This window comes from Eleutherodactylus coqui, chromosome 4 (assembly GCF_035609145.1).
Source record: "Eleutherodactylus coqui strain aEleCoq1 chromosome 4, aEleCoq1.hap1, whole genome shotgun sequence".
NCBI classification, from domain to species: Eukaryota; Metazoa; Chordata; class Amphibia; order Anura; family Eleutherodactylidae; genus Eleutherodactylus; species Eleutherodactylus coqui.
In genome coordinates this window covers 252,133,263-252,151,531 of record NC_089840.1, presented here as the reverse complement: position 1 = coordinate 252,151,531, position 18,269 = coordinate 252,133,263, and the positions used below count along the sequence as shown (strand labels likewise).

General features: G+C 47.9%; 1 protein-coding gene across 1 annotated transcript in view; it reads right to left on the bottom strand.

Moving 5' to 3' along the window:
- The window catches only part of ZMAT4 (zinc finger matrin-type 4), a 400,283-nt gene that overhangs the window by 65,726 nt on the left and 316,288 nt on the right, over window positions 1-18,269 (bottom strand). The window contains exon 6 of the mRNA XM_066601689.1: window positions 6,665-6,761. Coding sequence (XP_066457786.1) covers window positions 6,665-6,761 — 97 coding nt within the window. The remainder of the gene's footprint in view (window positions 1-6,664; window positions 6,762-18,269) is intronic.

Below are 18,269 nucleotides of genomic sequence, written 5' to 3'. Positions count from 1 at the left end.
GGGTGTCATCTGTCCTTAACACAAAACTCCAATTGCGGCTCATAACCATTTAAATGCCACCGTTTATTTCTGACAGCAGCATTTTTAAATGTCCTGATCCGCCCCATACAATGAGACTGTGGGTTGTCTTTCAGGTGTCATGGCAGCCTGGGACCTTGTAAAGGCCCCCCAGTGCTGCCGTGTATTTCTGCCTATTAAGAAGTGCCTTTGGTATGTCTTAATAGAATGCCTGCAAAAATATAAGTGATTAAATGATCACCAGTTCAAGTCCCCTTAAGGAACTAAAAAATTAAGTGAAATCAAGTATTTTTTTAATGATTACAAATAGTAAAAAATATTAAAAGTAAAAAAAAAAGAGTTCCCATGTTTATAATAAAAATACATATAAAAAAAAACAACATTTGGAATCGCCACATCCATAAACCTCCAATGTATTAAACAACGTATTACTTTTCCTGCATGGGGAATGCCATCAGAAAAAAATGCCAGAATTGCACTTTTTTGGTCACCCAGTCTACATGTAAGAAATGTAAAGCAGCCCTCCGAGCCTGGGGAAAAAAAGATTCCCGAAGCAATGCTCATGTGGGCAGCACTGACCAATCAGAGCAGATGTAGAGTCTTAGACTAATGAGGCATACTAAGGTACAGTGTGCACCAAGTAGTCAGAGAAGCAAACCTTCACACAGCTGCATCAATGTAAAAGTAAAAAAAGGTATGATGGCGACAGAAAATATATATTCTTAAAGATATTTTATTTTTTTAAAACAGTACAATGAAAAAAAAAAATATATATATATAAATTTGATATCACTGTAATTGTAATGAGCCACAGAATAAAGTTATCATGTCATGTTTGTCAAAATAGGAACACTATTAAAACAAGATCACCCCTACCCCCCAAGTGTTGCAATTCCTTTTTTTCCTACTTAGAATTTTTTTTTATTTTTTCTGATTGTGAGGAGGAAAAATTTTTTTTTTAAATGGCCGCATCGTCAAGGGGCTAAAGATGTTTATACAACCACTGATATTGCCTCAATGCATCTAAAATAAATAATGAAACAACTTTGCAAAGAGTCAATATATCTCCATGGTTACAGACTACAAACAAACCCTGTGTAGTCTGATCCTGCGGTCAGGTGTTACTCTCTCCATCTGTCCCTTCTGCTAGGTTTCTAAAAAGAGGGAGCAGATGAAGGGAGTAAAGACCCTCACACATGGGCAGATGATTGGCCTGCAGTCAACACTGATGGATGATATAGCATGTCTACTGGCACTACTTAAGGGAACCCTGTCACCTGACTTCCATAACTTAGTTTATAGTTCTGTTAAGGATGAGGAGAGGGAGCTGGGTGATGTAGTTTTTATACTCATCAGCTCCCTGTTTCCAGCACTGTCACCCGCAGATGTCCGCGGGCGGCACAGAAATCTGACTCTTTTCAAAGTCACATGCGGTTCCCTCTCACCTTCCATAATTATGGTGCTGTAGCGAGGTGATAGGTTCCCTTTAAACCCTTAATGCTCCAGGTCAAACATTTACATCATGGAGGTTTGGGGTTTATGCAGAGGGGAATCAGGAGTTGATCCCGCGCCATATAATGTGGGTGCCAGCTATTTCTTACAGCCAACACCCACCCATAGCAGCTCTGACCAGCACCGCCGCTGATCGCAGCTGTTACCCTTTAAATGCCCTGATCGAAGTTTGGGGGTCCTGAATGGCCCCCCAAGATGTTTGGGGGTCCTGAATGGCCTCTTGGGATGTTCGGGGGTCCCGAAAGCCTTCAGGGCTGCCATTGCAGATTGGATATCAAGCCAGGCCTGTGGTGTGCTTTGATAGATTGCCCGTTAGATTGCGGTATAATGTAATATTATGGTATTACATCATACTGCAGAAGCAATAAAACCATGGCAAATTCTTGTCCCCTATGGGGACTAAAAGAAATGTAAAAATCAGGTTTTTTTAAATTAAAAAAAGGTAATAAAAAAGAAAAAAACAACATTTTGCCATATTTGTAATAAAATAATCTAAATGAAAAAAACAAAAACAAAGCATATTTGGTATCACTGTGTCCATAAAAATCTATCAAAGTAACACATTATTTATTCCACACGGTGAATGTCGTCAAAAACAAAAAAAACAATGCCAGATGGCGGCAGGAAATAATTTTTTTTTTCAAAGATATATATATATATTTTTTTTTAAAGCAGTACAGAAAAAAATATAAATTTGGTATCGACACAATTGTACCGACCCACAGAATAAAGTTATGTCATTTTTGCTGCAGTGTGCACACTGTAGAAACAAGACCCCACCTCAAAAATGACAGAATTTATTTATTTTTTTCCATTTCACTTCACTTAGAATTTTTAGTAAAGTTTTTCAGTACATTATATGGTACATTACATAATATCATTGAAAATTACAACTGCCCCTCCCCCCCCCCCCCCCCAAAAAAAAAGCCCTCATACAGCTACGTTGATAGAGTAGTTATGATTCTTTAAAAGTGGGGAGGAACAAAACGAAAATGAAAAAAAAAAAGGTCCGCGTCTTAAGGGGTTAAACCCATTCATATGTTGCAGTCATTAAACTGTACAGTGATGAACAATCGTTAATATGATTATTCATCCTTATACCTTTGTCCATGCCGCTGATAAACAATGCGTTTTATGGCAGCATAGAAGATGCAGTCAGTGATAAAGGAGTGTTACTTCTTGGTTGGGCGATCGCTCGGCATTTTTGCACAGGGCAATTATCAAGAAGAAACATTCCTATTCACATTCATTTGGCCGATCATCAGCCCGTGTAAGAGGACCTTAACACATTGTTGTAATACATATGTGTTCTGCAGCCATGGAGGCAAAGAAGTCTGCAGAAAGAGGGCAAATACTTAAAGGGGTTGTCTCGCGGCGAAAGCAATTTTTTTTTTTTTTTTTTTTTAAATGGACCCCTGCATTATGCCCTGTGAAAAAGAAAGCATGTGTTAGTTTTTAACAAGCACATTGCACTTACCTGCATCAGCGTTCTGCAGCTTCTTCATTTCTTCTTTTAAAGATGCCGCCGCTGGTCTTCTCCCACGGTGCACTGCGGGTCTTCCCATGGTGCACCGTGGAGTTTCTTCTTCTGTCTTCCGCGTTCCACTGCCAATACAGCCACCTCATTGGCTGATCGGCACCACGTGACGGAGGCGGAGCTACGATGACGACGCGGTGACCAGCTCTCCGGCACGAGCGGCCCCATTCACCAGGCAGAAGACCGCACAGCGCAAGCGCGTCTAAAAAAGCAAGAAGCCAGCGAAATTAGACGGAGCCATGGAGACGGGGACGGCAGCAACGGAGCAGGTAAGTGAATAACTTCTGTATGGCTCATATTTAATGCACGATGTATATTACAAAGTGCATTAATATGGCCATACAGAAGTGGATAACCCCACTTGCTTTCGCGACACAACCCCTTTAAAGGGGTTTTCTGACTTTTTTTTTAACTACACTCTCTGGCCTAAACAAGTTATCAATTAGCTCGCCATAACGCCTCAATGCCATATCTGGCCCTGGCGATGTCCAATAAACAGGTCATATAACCTTCTAATGTAGAAGCCCTGGCCTGTTTATGGGACTTCACTGATCTTGGGTACTCCAATTGTCTGAAATGGTCATGTGGGTAAATGACCACGTACACAGAAACCAGCCGGAGGATGGGGAGCAGTGGGTCAACAGAGAGAGGAGTATATTTTTTTTAGCTTTCACTCCCCCCACTGCCACCAATGTAGATAGAATAGGTGATAAAAGTCTGATTGGTGAGGGTCTCGCTAACCACTGGCGTAACTACAGGGATGTGGTTGCACCCGGGTCCAGGAGCCTTAGGGGGCCCATAAGGTCTCTCTTCTCCATATAGGGAGCCCAGTACTATGAATAAAGCATTATAGTTGGGGGCCCTTTTACAGGTTTTACATAGAGGCCCAGGAGCTTCAAGTTATGCCTCTGTGTTAAGGGGTTAAGAGAAGTTGGGGGGCCCTAAAATAAACCTCTGCACTCGGGCCCATGACCCTTTAGCTACACCCCAGTCGCCAACCATCACTCCACCCACACTTCTCGTCACTGCAGGAAGTACAGTGAACATGCAGTGAGAAGAGGAGGACACAGAGCTCTTGATCTCAGTATCAGCAGGGGTCTCAGTGGTGAAACCTCCACCAATCAGACTTTTTATCTCCTGTCCTGTGGATAGGTGATATAAGTCAATCTTGGGAATAACTCTCCAAATCACAAAGCCACTTTAATAAAGGTTATTTGTGGAATTGCTTGTTTTTTTATAGATAGGACCAGTAAAAAAAAATTGGTTGCAAAACTGTACCTACACCTTCACATTATGGGATTATAGTCACTGGCCAGGCAGGCACTTCTCTTCTTTGGTACTGCTGCACCGTTCATGATATAAATGGGGATCATATCAGTCATCTTCCCACTAATTCATGGTGTTTGTTAGTGGTATATCATCGATGCTTGTGCCGAGAAAACCCTTTCAATATGACCTGCAAAAGTCTGGCCTAAGGGACCCTTCACATGGGACGGAATATCCTACAACAGAGTAGCTGAATATGCCATTCTCGAATTCTCACCAAAATCTACACTGCTAACTGCGGATTGTAATGCGGAACCGATGGCAGGATTCTGCTATTTTCAATTCTTCACCAAAATTCGCACGTTATCGGTGTAGATTTCGGGGCTGACTATTCCACAGGAGGGTGTGTTCGGCAACGCTGCTGTGGGATATTCTCTCCCGTGTGAAAGGTGCCTAAGTGATCTTATGAGGATGATCTATTTACATCCGCCAATCTTGTAAAACCATTCAGTGTAATTTCCTACATTTACTGCCTCTTTCTTGTGGAAGGAGTTTCGTATTTAGGACGACATCAAGTTATAAGCAATCCTATTACTGTTTTTATCTTTGTAAATAAAACCTATACAGTGAAGTATATTTGGCTTTGAGATAAACGCTTTATATGTAGCTTATGGTTCGGTCTAATAGCATGCTGGCTTCTGTTTGGTTTGTAGATCTTTACGGCTCGTTTACATTTTATCCATCTGCTGAGGGTTCCCATTGACTATCAGTAGATAGAGTTCGTAATGGAAATTTTCCCCTATACTCAAAAGGTGAGATTGAGGGCTCCTTCACATGGGTGTATTTGATTCGGGTTCAGGGTGAAGTCACACGAACGTATATCGGCTCGGTTTTCACGCCGAGCCGATATACGCTGTCCTCGTGTGCATGTGGGGGGGGGGGATGGAAGAGTCAGGAGCAGGAACTGAGCTCCCGCCCCCCTCTCCACCTCCTCTCCGCCCCTCTGCACTATTTGCAATGGGAAGAGGCAGGGTGGGGGTGGGGCTAATTTGTGGAGCTTAGCCCCGCCCTGCCCCACCTCTTCCCATTGCAAATAGTGCAGAGGGGCAGAGAGGGGGGCGGGAGCTCAGTTCCTTCTCCTGGCTCTTCCATCCCCCCCCCCCCCCTGCACACGAGGACAACGTATATCGGCTCGGCGTGAAAACCGAGCCGATATACGTTCGTGTGACTTCACCCTCATTCTCATTTCAAGATTTTGTGCATGCATTTCTTAGGCTCCCCAAAAAATAGGTCAAGCTCTGTTCTTCTGCGAAGGTCCCCATAGAGGTCTATGGGAGGTGGGCAAATGCACAATACGCTGCACAATTCAGTGAAAGAGAAAAAGAAAGCACGTATACCTCATTAGGCTAATAGGAAAATTCGTCCAGGAGGTTGCGAAGAGGCCTACAGCAACATTAAAGAAGCTGCAGCAGTTTCCAGGAAGTCCTAGTTGTGTAGTGCATGTGACAACCATCTTCCATATCCTTCATACGTCTGGGTTGTGGGGAAGGGGGGCAAGATGGAAGCCTTCTCTAACAAAAAAAAAACATCCAAGCCCGGCTATGCTTTGCCAAAACCTACATAAAGTCTGTGGGAGAACGTGTTATGGTCTGATGAGACCGAGGGAGAACTTTTTGGCCAGAATTCCAAAGGTATGTTTGGCACAAAGTCAACACTGCACATCACCAGAAGAACCTCATACCTGCAGTGAAGATGGTGGAGGCAGCATTATGCTTTGGGGCTGTTTTTCTGCTGCTGGAACTGGGGCTTTAGTCAAGGTGGAGGGAATTATAAACAGTCCTAAATATCAGCCCATTTTTGCACAAAACCTTCAGTCCTCTGCTAAAAAGATAAAGATAAATTTCACCTTTCAGCACAACGACAACCCAAAGCAGACCTCCAAATCAACACAAGAATGGCTTCGCCAGAGCAAGATCATAGTTTTGGAATAGCCCAGCCAAAGGTCAGACCTGAATCCCAATGAAGATCTGTGGGTGACCTGAAGAGGGCGCTACACATGAAATGCCCTCGCAAGCTGCTAGATTTAAAGCACTTTTGCAAGGAAGAGTGGGCAAAGATTGCCCAACCAAGATGTGCCATGCTGAAAGCCACCAACCCAAAATGACATTGTAACGGGTCACAGTGTTGGTAGAAACAACCTGAAATGATTCATCTTTGTCTGATTTTTTAACATGACAAAAACAAGGCATTTTACCAGGGGTGTGTAGACCTTTTATATCCTCTGTAATCCTCCCCCCCCCCCCCCCACTGTTTTAGATGGTCATCACTTACTTGTTCTGATGCCGTGCGCCTTTCAGGTGTGCGTGATATTGCTCCACTGAATTTAGCACCATGTTGCAGGTGTTACAGGAGTAGCTGCTCCGCAATGCTGGAGAGACACAAGAAGATGCAAAGAATGAGCACAAAGATGTAGGACCAGAATCTATTGTGATACCATCACTACATTTAACTGTCTGTGGAACATGGGGCTTGGGACCCCCATCCTAGTGATTATGCAGGTCCAAATAGTCAGCTGGCCAGCAATCATACATTCATCATGTGAGGTGATGGATATTGTTGAGTGAACAGAATTGGTAGAACCCTGTTTTGGGTTATACTTTACGAACCCAAACTGGACTTTTAGCAAAGTTCTACCCAAAACAGGGTTCTACTGGTTCGGTTCGCTCAACACTAGTACTGAATAGAGATGAGCGAACGTACTCGTCCGAGCTTGATACTCGTTCGAGTATTAGCGTGTTCGAGATGCTCGTTACTAGAGGCGAGTACCACGCGATGTTCGAGTTACTTTCACTTTCATCTCTGAGACGTTAGCGCGCTTTTCTGACCCATAGAAAGACAGGGAAGGCATTACAACTCCCCCCTGCGACGTTCAAGCCCTATACCACCCCCCTGCAGTGAGTGGCTGGCGAGATCAGGTGTCACCCGAGTATATAAATCGGACCCTCCCGCGGCTCGCCACAGATGCATTCTGACAGAGATCAGGGAAAGTGCTGCTGATGCCGGAGCTGCTATAGGGAGAGCGTTAGGAGTGATTTTAGGCTTCAAGAATCCCAACGGTCCTTCTTAGGGCCACATCTGACCGTGTGCAGTACTGTTGAGGCTGCTTTTTGCAGTGTTGCACATTTTTATTTTTTTTTGTATATCGGCCGTGCAGAGCATTGCGTCCAGAGCATTGCGTCCTGCAGTAATTTTACATAGTCCACGGCCAGTAGTGGTGATGAGGGGACAGTGAAAGACATATCCAGTCTATATACGCAGTGGGCTTTTCCAAAAAAATTTGGGAAAAAAAATCTATTTGGGCTGCCTGTGACCGTCCTGACTGTACTGCGTCTCTGCTGGGGGTAGTTGTCCTAATTCATACGCAGCCAGCTAAGTGTTACAGCAGGCTTGCGCAAAATTCTTTCCTGCCTCTGCTGTGCGTTCCGTAAGCGAAGTCAGCCTCCAACCACAGGCCAATAAGCGGCACATTTAATTACAGCATTCTGTTTCTGCACTACTGGTAATACAGCATGCTGAGGGGTAGGGGTAGGCCTAGAGGACGTGGACGCGGGCGAGGACGCGGAGGCCCAAGTCAGGGTGTGGGCACAGGCCGAGCTCCTGATCCAGGTGTATCGCAGCCGACTGCTGCGGGATTAGGAGAGAGGCACGTTTCTGGCGTCCCCACATTCATCTCACAATTAATGGGTCCTCGCGGTAGACCTTTATTAGAAAATGAGCAGTGTGAGCAGGTCCTGTCGTGGATGGCAGAAAGTGCATCCAGCAATCTATCGACCACCCAGAATTTTGCGCCGTCCACTGCTGCAACTCTGAATCCTCTGGCTGCTGCTCCTCCTTCCTCCCAGCCTCCTCACTCCATTACAATGACACATTCTGAGGAGCGGGCAGACTCCCAGGAACTGTTCTCGGGCCCCTGCTCAGATTGGGCAGCAGTGGTTCCTCTCCCACCAGAGGAGTTTATCGTGACTGATGCCCAACCATTGCAAAGTTCCCGGGGTCCGGGGGATGAGGCTGGGGACTTCCGGCAACTGTCTCAAGACCTTTCAGTGGGTGAGGAGGCCGATGACGATGAGACACAGTTGTCTATCAGTGAGGTAGTAGTAAGGGCATTAAGTCCGAGGGAGGAGTGCACCGAGGATTCTGAGGAAGAGCAGCAGGACAATGAGGTGACTGACCCCACCTGGTTTGCTACGCCTACTGAGGACAGGTCTTCAGAGGGGGAGGCAAGGGCAGCAGCAGGGCAGGTTGCAAGAGGCAGTGCGGTGGCCAGGGGTAGAGGCAGGGCCAGACAGAATAATCCACCAACTGTTTTCCAAAGCGCACCCTCGCGCCATGCCACCCTGCAGAGGCCGAGGTGCTCAAAGGTCTGGCAGTTTTTCACTGAGAGTGCAGACGACCGACGAACAGTGGTGTGCAACCTTTGTCGCGCCAAGATCAGCCGGGGAGCCACCACCACCAGCCTCACCACCACCAGCATGCGCAGACATATGATGGCCAAGCACCCCACAAGGTGGGACGAAGGCCGTTCACCGCCTCCGGTTTGCACCGCTGCCTCTCCCCCTGTGCCCCAACCTGCCACTGAGATCCAACCCCCCTCTCAGGACACAGGCACTACCGTCTCCTGGCCTGCACCCACACCCTCAACTCCGCTGACCTCGGCCCCATCCACCAATGTCTCTCAGCGCACCGTCCAGCCGTCGCTAGCGCAAGTGTTGGAGCGCAAGCGCAAGTACGCCGCCACGCACCCGCACGCTCAAGCGTTAAACGTGCACATAGCCAAATTTATCAGCCTGGAGATGCTGCCGTATAGGGTTGTGGAAACGGAGGCTTTCAAAGGTATGATGACGGCGGCGGCCCCGCGCTACTCAGTTCCCAGTTGCCACTACTTTTCCCGATGTACCGTCCCAGCCCTGCACGACCACGTCTCCCGCAACATTGTACGCGCCCTCACCAACGCGGTTACTGCCAAGGTCCACTTAACAACGGACACGTGGACAAGCACAGGCGGGCAGGACCACTATATCTCCCTGACGGCACATTGGGTGAATTTAGTGGAGGCTGGGACAGAGTCAGAGCCTGGGATCGCTCACGTCCTACCCACCCCCAGAATTGCGGGCCCCAGCTCGGTGGTGGTATCTGCGGCGGTGTATGCTTCCTCCACTAAACCACCCTCCTCCTCCTCCTACGCAACCTCTGTCTCGCAATCAAGATGTGTCAGCAGCAGCACGTCGCCAGCAGTCGGTGTCACGCGGCACGGCAGCACAGCGGTGGGCAAGCGTCAGCAGGCCGTGCTGAAACTACTCAGCTTAGGAGAGAAGAGGCACACGGCCCACAAACTGCTGCAGGGTCTGACAGAGCAGACCGACCGCTGGCTTGCGCCGCTGAGCCTCCAACCGGGCATGGTCGTATGTGACAACGGCCGTAACCTGGTGGCGGCTCTGCAGCTCGGCAGCCTCACGCACGTGCCATGCCTGGCCCACGTCTTTAATTTGGTGGTTCAGCGCTTTCTGAAAAGCTACCCACGCTTGTCAGACCTGCTCGGAAAGGTGCGCCGGCTCTGCGCACATTTCCGCAAGTCCCACACGGACGCTGCCACCCTGCGGACCCTGCAACATCGGTTTCATCTGCCAGTGCACCGACTGCTGTGCGACGTGCCCACACGGTGGAACTCTACGCTCCACATGTTGGCCAGGCTCTATGAGCAGCGTAGAGCTATAGTGGAATACCAACTCCAACATGGGCGGGTCAGGTCCTTGGAAACTTTGAGGAGTCTACCCAGATGGTGAGCGGCGATGCTGCAATCATTAGCGTCACCATTCCTCTGCTATGCCTCTTGAGAAGTTCCCTGCAAAGCATAAAGGCAGACGCTTTGCGCTCGAAAACAGAGGCGGGGGAATACAGTATGTCGCTGGATAGTCAGAGCACCCTCCTTTCTATATCTCAGCGCGTTGAGGAGCAGGAGCATGAGGAGGATGAGGAGGAGGGGGAAGAGACAGCTTGGCCCACTGCTGAGGGTACCCATGCTGCTTGCCTGTCATCCTTTCAGCGTGTATGGCCTGAGGAGGAGGATCCTGAAAGTGATCTTCCTAGTGAGGACAGCCATGTGTTGTGTACAGGTACCCTGGCACACATGGCTGACTTCATGTTAGGATGCCTTTCTCGTGACCCTCGCGTTATACGGATTACTGGGTGTACACACTGCTCGACCCACGGTATAAGGAGAACCTTTCCACTCTCATACCCGAAGAGGAAAGGGCTTCCAGAGTGATGCTATACCACAGGACCCTGGCGGACAAACTGATGGTAAAATTCCCATCCGACAGCGCTAGTAGCCGAAGGCGCAGTTCCGAGGGCCAGGTAGCAGGGGAGGCGCGGAGATCAGGCAGCATGTACAGTACAGGCAGGGGAACACTCTCTAAGGCCTTTGACAGCTTTCTGGCTTCCCAGCAAGACTGTGTCACCGCTCCGCAGTCAAGGCTGAGTCGGCGGGAGCACTGTAAAAGGATGGTGAGGGAGTACGTAGCCGATCGCACGACCGTCCTCCGTGACGCCTCTGCCCCCTACAACTACTGGGTGTCGAAGCTGGACGCGTGGCCTGAACTCGCGCTGTATGCCCTGGAGGTGCTTGCTTGTCCTGTGGCTACCGTCTTGTCAGAGAGGGTGTTTAGTGCAGCTGGGGGAATCATCACAGTTAAGCGTACCCGCCTGTCAACCGACAGTGCCGACAGGCTTACACTCATCAAGATGAACAAAGCCTGGATTTCCCCAGACTTCTCTTCTCCACCAGCGGACAGCAGCGATACCTAAACAATACGTAGGCTGCACCCGCGGATGGAAGCAGTGTTCTCTATCACCATCAAAAACGGGGACATTTCTGCTTCATCAATCTGTGTATAATATTCCTCCTCCTGAAACCTGACGTAATCACGCCGAACTGGCAATTTTTCTTAGGCCCACAAGGCTCAGTCATATAATTTTTGTAAACAATTTTTATACGTTTCAATGCTCATTAAAGCGTTGAAACTTTCACCTGCACCAATTTTTATTTTAACTGGGCTGCCTCCAGGCCTAGTTACAAATTAAGCCACATTAACCAAAGCGATTAATGGGTTTCACCTGCCCTCTTGGTTGGGCATGGGCAATTTTTCTGACGTACATTAGTACTGTTGGTACACCAATTTTTTGGGGCCCTCGCCTACAGTGTAATCCAATTAATTTTTTGCCCACCTGCATTAAAGCTGACGTTACATCAGCTGTGCTGGGCACTGCAATGGGATATATTTATGTACCGCCGGTGGGTTCCAGGGAGCCACCCATGCTGTCGGTCCACACGGAGTTGTAACTGCATGTGTCCACTTCTAAAGAACCCCAGTCTGACTGGGGCATGCAGTGTGGCCGAAGCCCAGCTGCATTAAACATGACATTACCTCAGCTGTGATGGGCAATGCAATGGGATATATTTATGTACAGCCGGTGGCTTCCTGGCACCCACCCATGCTGTCGGTCCACACGGAGTTGTAACTGCATGTGTCCACTTCTAAAGAACCCCAGTCTGACTGGGGCATGCAGTGTGGGCCGAAGCCCACCTGCATTAAACATGACATTACCTCAGCTGTGATGGGCAATGCAATGCGATATATTTATGTACCGCCGGTGGCTTCCTGGCACCCACCCATGCTGTCGGTCCACACGGAGTTGTAACTGCATGTGTCCACTTCTAAAGAACCCCAGTCTGACTGGGGCATGCAGTGTGGGCCGAAGCCCACCTGCATTAAACATGACATTACCTCAGCTGTGATGGGCACTGCAATGGGATATATTTATGTACCGCCGGTGGGTTCCACGGAGCCACCCATGCTGTGGGTCCACAGGGACTTCACAATAGGGAGTTGTACCTGCCTGTGTCTATGAATTAAAAACCCCGGTCAGGTTGGGGCATGCAGTGTGGGCTGAAGCCCACCTGCATTTAATTGGACGTTAGCTCTGCTGTCCAGGGCACTGCAATGGGATACATTTATGTACAGCCGGTGGGTTCCAGGGCGCCACCCATGCTGTGGGTGCACACGGAATTCCCATTGCGGAGTTGTACCTGCCGGTGACTATTTTTTTTTAAAAACGCGGTCTAACTGGGGCATGCAGACACCTTGATAGAATGAATAGTGTGTGGCACATAGGTTCCCCATTGCTATGCCCACGTGTGCAGCTCCTGATGGCGGTGGCACAGGATTATATTTCTCATTGCTTCTGTACAGCATTGTGGGCTATCGCCCTGCCCCTTTTAAAGAGGGTCGCTGCCTAGCCGTGCCAACCCTCTGCAGTGTGTGCCTGCGGTTCCTCCTCATGGCAGACGCACTTATAAATAGACATGAGGGTGGTGTGGCATGGGGGCAGCTGAAGGCTGCGCAGGGACACTTTGGTGTGCGCTGTGGACACTGGGTTGTGCGGGGGGGTTGGGCAGCATGTAACCCAGGAGAAGTGGCAGCGGAGTGTCATGCAGGCAGTGATTGTGCTTAGTTGGAGGTAGTGTGGTGCTTAGCTAAGGTATGCATTGCTAATGAGGGCTTTTCAGAAGTAAAGATTGTTGGGAGGGGGCACTCTTGCCGCTATTGTGGCTTAATAGTGGGACCTGGGAACTTGAGATGCAGCCCAACATGTAGCCCCTCGCCTGCCCTATCCGTTGCTGTGTTGTTCCCATCACTTTCTTGAATTGCCCAGATTTTCACAAATGGAAACCTTAGCGAGCATCGGCGATATACAAAAATGCTCGGGTCGCCCATTGACTTCAATGGGGTTCGTTACTCGAAACGAACCCTCGACCATCGCGAAAATTTCGTCCCGAGTAACGAGCACCCGAGCATTTTGGTGCTCGCTCATCTCTAGTACTGAACACTCGGGGTGTTCTACGAGGCTTTAAACAGTGTCATAGACCAGTGTTAGGAGTTTTGGTGAACTTCTGGTTTGGGTCAGACAATAAAATAAAAAATCTACAATCAGAGCTGATTAGAAAATGGAAAATGCTTCACCGTTTAGTTCTAGCGCTAATGCCCATGGATGGATTTCTGCTGCATTTCCCGCAGCAGAATTCCGCAGCTATTATTCTGGTTCTATTGAGCCTAATAGCTTTCCTGCTGCCAATGCTCACATGCGGAATTCTGCCGCGGATTTCCGCTGTGGGAAAACAAAACGCGACATGTTCTATTTCACCGCGGATTTCTGCAGCGCGAGGTCTCCATTAATATAGTATTAATGGAGACCACGGAAATCCGCGGTGGAATTCCGGGATCACTCGCGGTTTTAAACGCAGTACTCCTGCGGCAGAAATCCACGACGCTCGTGGGCATGAGCCCTTAATTAGTAAAAAATATAGGCAATACATTCCCTTTAAGGCCGGGTTCAGACGTACATACGAGGGGGTGCTGATAAGTCTTTGGCTTTGTGGGTTTTTTTCGTTTCTATGATAACGAATGTTACATCACATGAAAGCCTTATGTGTCTAATATATGTTTTCAAAATGTTGTGTTTGTAGCTTATAGCCACAGTGATCTCGGCACGCGGGAAAACAAAATGGCGGAGTCTAAGGTGATATTCACAGCAAATAAGAGCAGAGAAGTGATACAATTCTTGTTTCTGCAAGGAAAGTCCGCGAAGGATGTTCATGGTGATATGTCACAGACATCAGGGAATCAATGCCCTTCATATTCTACAGTTAAGAACTGGGTTGCCAAATTTAAAGCAGGCCACTTCAGCACCAATGATGAGGAACGTCCTGGACGACCGAGAGAGGTTGTTGTTCCGGAGATCGTCGATGCTGTGCACAACCTCATACTGGGGAATGAGGTTTGTGTCATTATCCATAAACATTTGAACATGGAGAAGCTATCTGCAAAGTGGGTCCCTAAATGTTTGACAACAGATCAGAAAAGCATGCGAGTGAAAACTTCCCATTCCATTTGTCAGCATTTCCGGACTGATAAGAACTTCCTGGATCGACTGGTCACTATTAGAGATGAGCGAGCATACTCGTCCGAGCTTGATGCTCGTTCGAGTATTAGGGTGCTCGAGATGCTCGTTACTCGAGACGAGCACCACGCGGTACTCGTCTCGATTAAACGAGCACTGACCATTAAATTTAATGGAGCCGGCAGTACAGCCGGCTCCATTGAAAGCAATGGTCTGCCGGCGATCTCAGGATGAATTTTCGGGAAGGGCTTAAAAATATAAGCCCTTCCCTGAAAATCATCCTAAGATGTGTAAAAATAAAAAATGTGTCAGCATAAAGATCGTTCTCCTCTGCCACAGCTGTAACAGCTGTGGCAGAGAAGAACGATGTTAGCCCATTGAATTCAATGGAGCCGGCAATACAGCCGGCTCCATTGAAAGCAATGGGCTGCCGGCGAGCGCGGGAGTGAGACACCCCCCCCCCCCGGACGGATAGGGCAGGCGAGGGGCTACATGTTGGGCTGCATCTCAAGTTCCCAGGTCCCACTATTAAGCCACAATAGCGGCAAGAGTGCCCTTCCCCCCCGCACTGTCAGCATAAAGATCGTTCTCCTCTGCCACAGCTGTAACGGCTGTGGCAGAGAAGAACGATGTTAGCCCATTGAATTCAATGGAGTCGGCAATACAGCCGGCTCCATTGAAAGCAATGGGCTGCTGGCGAGCGCGGGATGAATGTTCGGAAAGGGCTTAAAAATATGAGCCCTTACCTGAAAATCATCCTAAAACGTGTAATAAAAAAAAAAAAAAAATGTATACTCACCTTTCCGCTGCAGCCGGAGTTCAGCATGAATTCATGAATGGGTGAGTGCTGCCTCTGATTGGCTCAGCGCAGGGACCAATCAGGGGCAGCTCTCAGCTGTCAATCAGAGGCAGCACTCACTCACCCATTCATGAATTCATGAATGGGTGTGAGTGAGAGCTGCTCTGATTGGTGAGGCTGTGACCAATCAGAGGCAGCTCATTCAGCAGGCGGGGATTTTAAATCCCCGGCTGCTGAATACTACTCAAAGCAGTTCAGGAGAACTGCCGGCCAGACGCGGGTGAACTCCGGCTGCAGCGGAAAGGTGAGTATACATTTTTTTTTTTTTTTTACACATTTTAGGATGATTTTCAGGTAAGGGCTTATATTTTTAAGCCCTTCCCGAAAATTCATCCCGCGCTCGCCGGCAGCCCATTGCTTTCAATGGAGCCGGCTGTATTGCCGACTCGATTGAATTCAATGGGCTAACATCGTTCTTCTCTGCCACAGCTGTTACAGCTGTGGCAGAGGAGAACGATCTTTATGCTGACAGTGCGGGGGGGGGGGGGGGCACTCTTGCTGCTATTGTGGCTTAATAGTGGGACCTGGGAACTTGAGATGCAGCCCAACATGTAGCCCCTCACCTGCCCTATCCATTTCTGTGTCGTTCCCATCACTTTCGTGAATTTTCCAGATTTTCAAAAATGAAAACCTTAGCGAGCATCGGCAATATACAAAAATGCTCGAGTCGCCCATTGACTTCAATGGGGTTCGTTACTCGAAACGAACCCTTGAGCATCGCGGGAAGTTCGACTCGAGTAACGAGCACTCGAGCATTTTTGTGCTCGCTCAGCTCTAGTCACTATGGATGAGACCTGGATTTATTTGCATGACCCTGAAACCAAGGAGCAGTCAAAAGAGTAGAGGCACAGTGGTTCTCCTCGCCCAAAGAAGTTCAGCCACTAAGGTGATGGCATCTGTGTTCTGGGATAAGGAGGGCATGCTGCTAGTGGTCTACCTTCAAAATGGTTTCACCATCAATGCAAGGTTTTACATTGAACTTTTGGACCAATTGAAGGCAGCTCTGAAGGCCAAAAGGCGCAGCAAGCTGTCCAAAGGAATCTTGTTCCTGCATGACAACGCCTCCGCTCACACTGCACAAGCGACCACGGGAAAACTGGTGGAGCTAGGCTTCCAGGTGGTTGACCACCCACCTTATTCACCAGATCTAGCTCCCTCCGACTATCAAACCTGAAGAAACACCTCAAGGGTACCAAATCACACCATTTCTGATGCCATGGCTGCTCCGAATGACTGGTTGGAGGCACAACCGAAATCCTTCTTCTTGCAAGGCTTACAGAACTTGGAATACCGATGTAAGAAGTGTGTTGACATCAGTGGAGAGTATGTGGAAGAAATGTAAAGTTTCATCTTCCTATCTAGTTTCTTTCTGGGTAGAGCCAAAGACTTATCAGCAGCCCCTCACAGTGGTGCGCCACATGAACACGCAGCAAGTACAGCATGTATACTATCTTGGCATGTATTCGTTCATAATATGCGCAAAGATAGTGAATGCCGTGATTTCTTTTCACAGGGGTAATACACACACCAAAAAAAAAAAACAATTGTGAGTGGCCCAAAAGAAATCAATAGGATATTGGCATCGCGTATTGTGCTCACGATGCATACTGACAATACGCCCGTGTGAGAGAAACCTAAGGCCTCATGTCCACGGGCCTGCATGGTTTCCCCGTGCAGAATCCCACAACGGATTCAACCTGACCCGCAGACTTGAGGCCAAAAAATACCTTATACTCACCTGTCCGGACGCTGTGGGGCTTTCCTCCATCGTGGCCAGATCTGCTTTTCAGTGGTCTGTGGCACGGACGCAGTGACTGCTGCGGACATGCCGCGGATGATCCGGACAGCTTCCATTGACTTCAGTGGAAGGTGCGGGGACCGTCCGTGCAGGAAAACCTCATAAAAATGGAGCATCCCAGGGAAAAATGACATTCTCAGATATTTAATTACCTGCGGGTGCCCAATGATTCCCTATGGGCGCAGATCGCACGTGAGGGAGACCCGCGCGGATTTAGTAAATTGATTTATGCCGTGAGCATGAGGCCTAAGAGTTTATATATAGAATTTAAATCATTAATAGGTTGAAACTTATCAAAATTTATATTGTTTTTTCCTGTTTTGAGACTTTTTGTATGTACTTAACAGGCGTTTGCTCTTACCATTATCATTTATATTGCATTTGCTCGTTTTTGCAGGTTATAAATATTTAAATTACAATTCCCAGTCTAGACTCGGCCCGTGCATTAAATGTGCAGATAATTGCAAAACATGCCCAGACACCTCAATCTCCAAATCTGCGGATATTTAATATGGGCTTGTATTAGAGATCCCAATGTAAAAGGTGCAAATAAACCTCAAATATACAAGAAGACATCAAGACCTGTTCAGCTTAATTAACACCTTGGTTATAAAGGTATTGGTTATTATCAGGCAAGTATCTTTCTCTTATGTTACAGGTAACACATGATGCGCTGATGGCTCCTATTCTGATTTTTCACACTTATGCTATAGGTTTGCATGCAGCCCTGTTGAAAAAAGAAACACTGTCAACTTGGGAGACGGTATTGAAGCTGTCAATTCAACAGAGCCAAGGTGCAATACTAGACACGTCCATGTGCAAGAGTGGCGCTGTTCATAATTAGAGGCAACCACTTTAACTTACTTGGTAAATCTCCAGTAGATATAAGCAGTACAAGGCCTTAGGCTAGATGGCACCCTGTGTGGATTGTTTTAGGTCCCCCCCCCCCCCCCCCCCCCGCCGCCTATATTGCACTGATAGGCAGTTTGACTCTATTCTGTTTGTGCAAAAAGCAGCAAGGTATCAACATAACATGTTACCAGAACAGCTGTACCAGAACCAAGCTCATATCAAAAATATAACACCAGAACCAGCATCAGTATATAAATACGGCACCAGAAGCAAGCTCAGTACATATATACAACACCAGAACCAACATTAGTACATAAATACAGCACCAGAACCAAGCTTAGTACAAATATTCTCAGCCCTATTCTCATTTGCATAAGAAAAGACTAGAAGCAATGGGATGAAACTAAAAG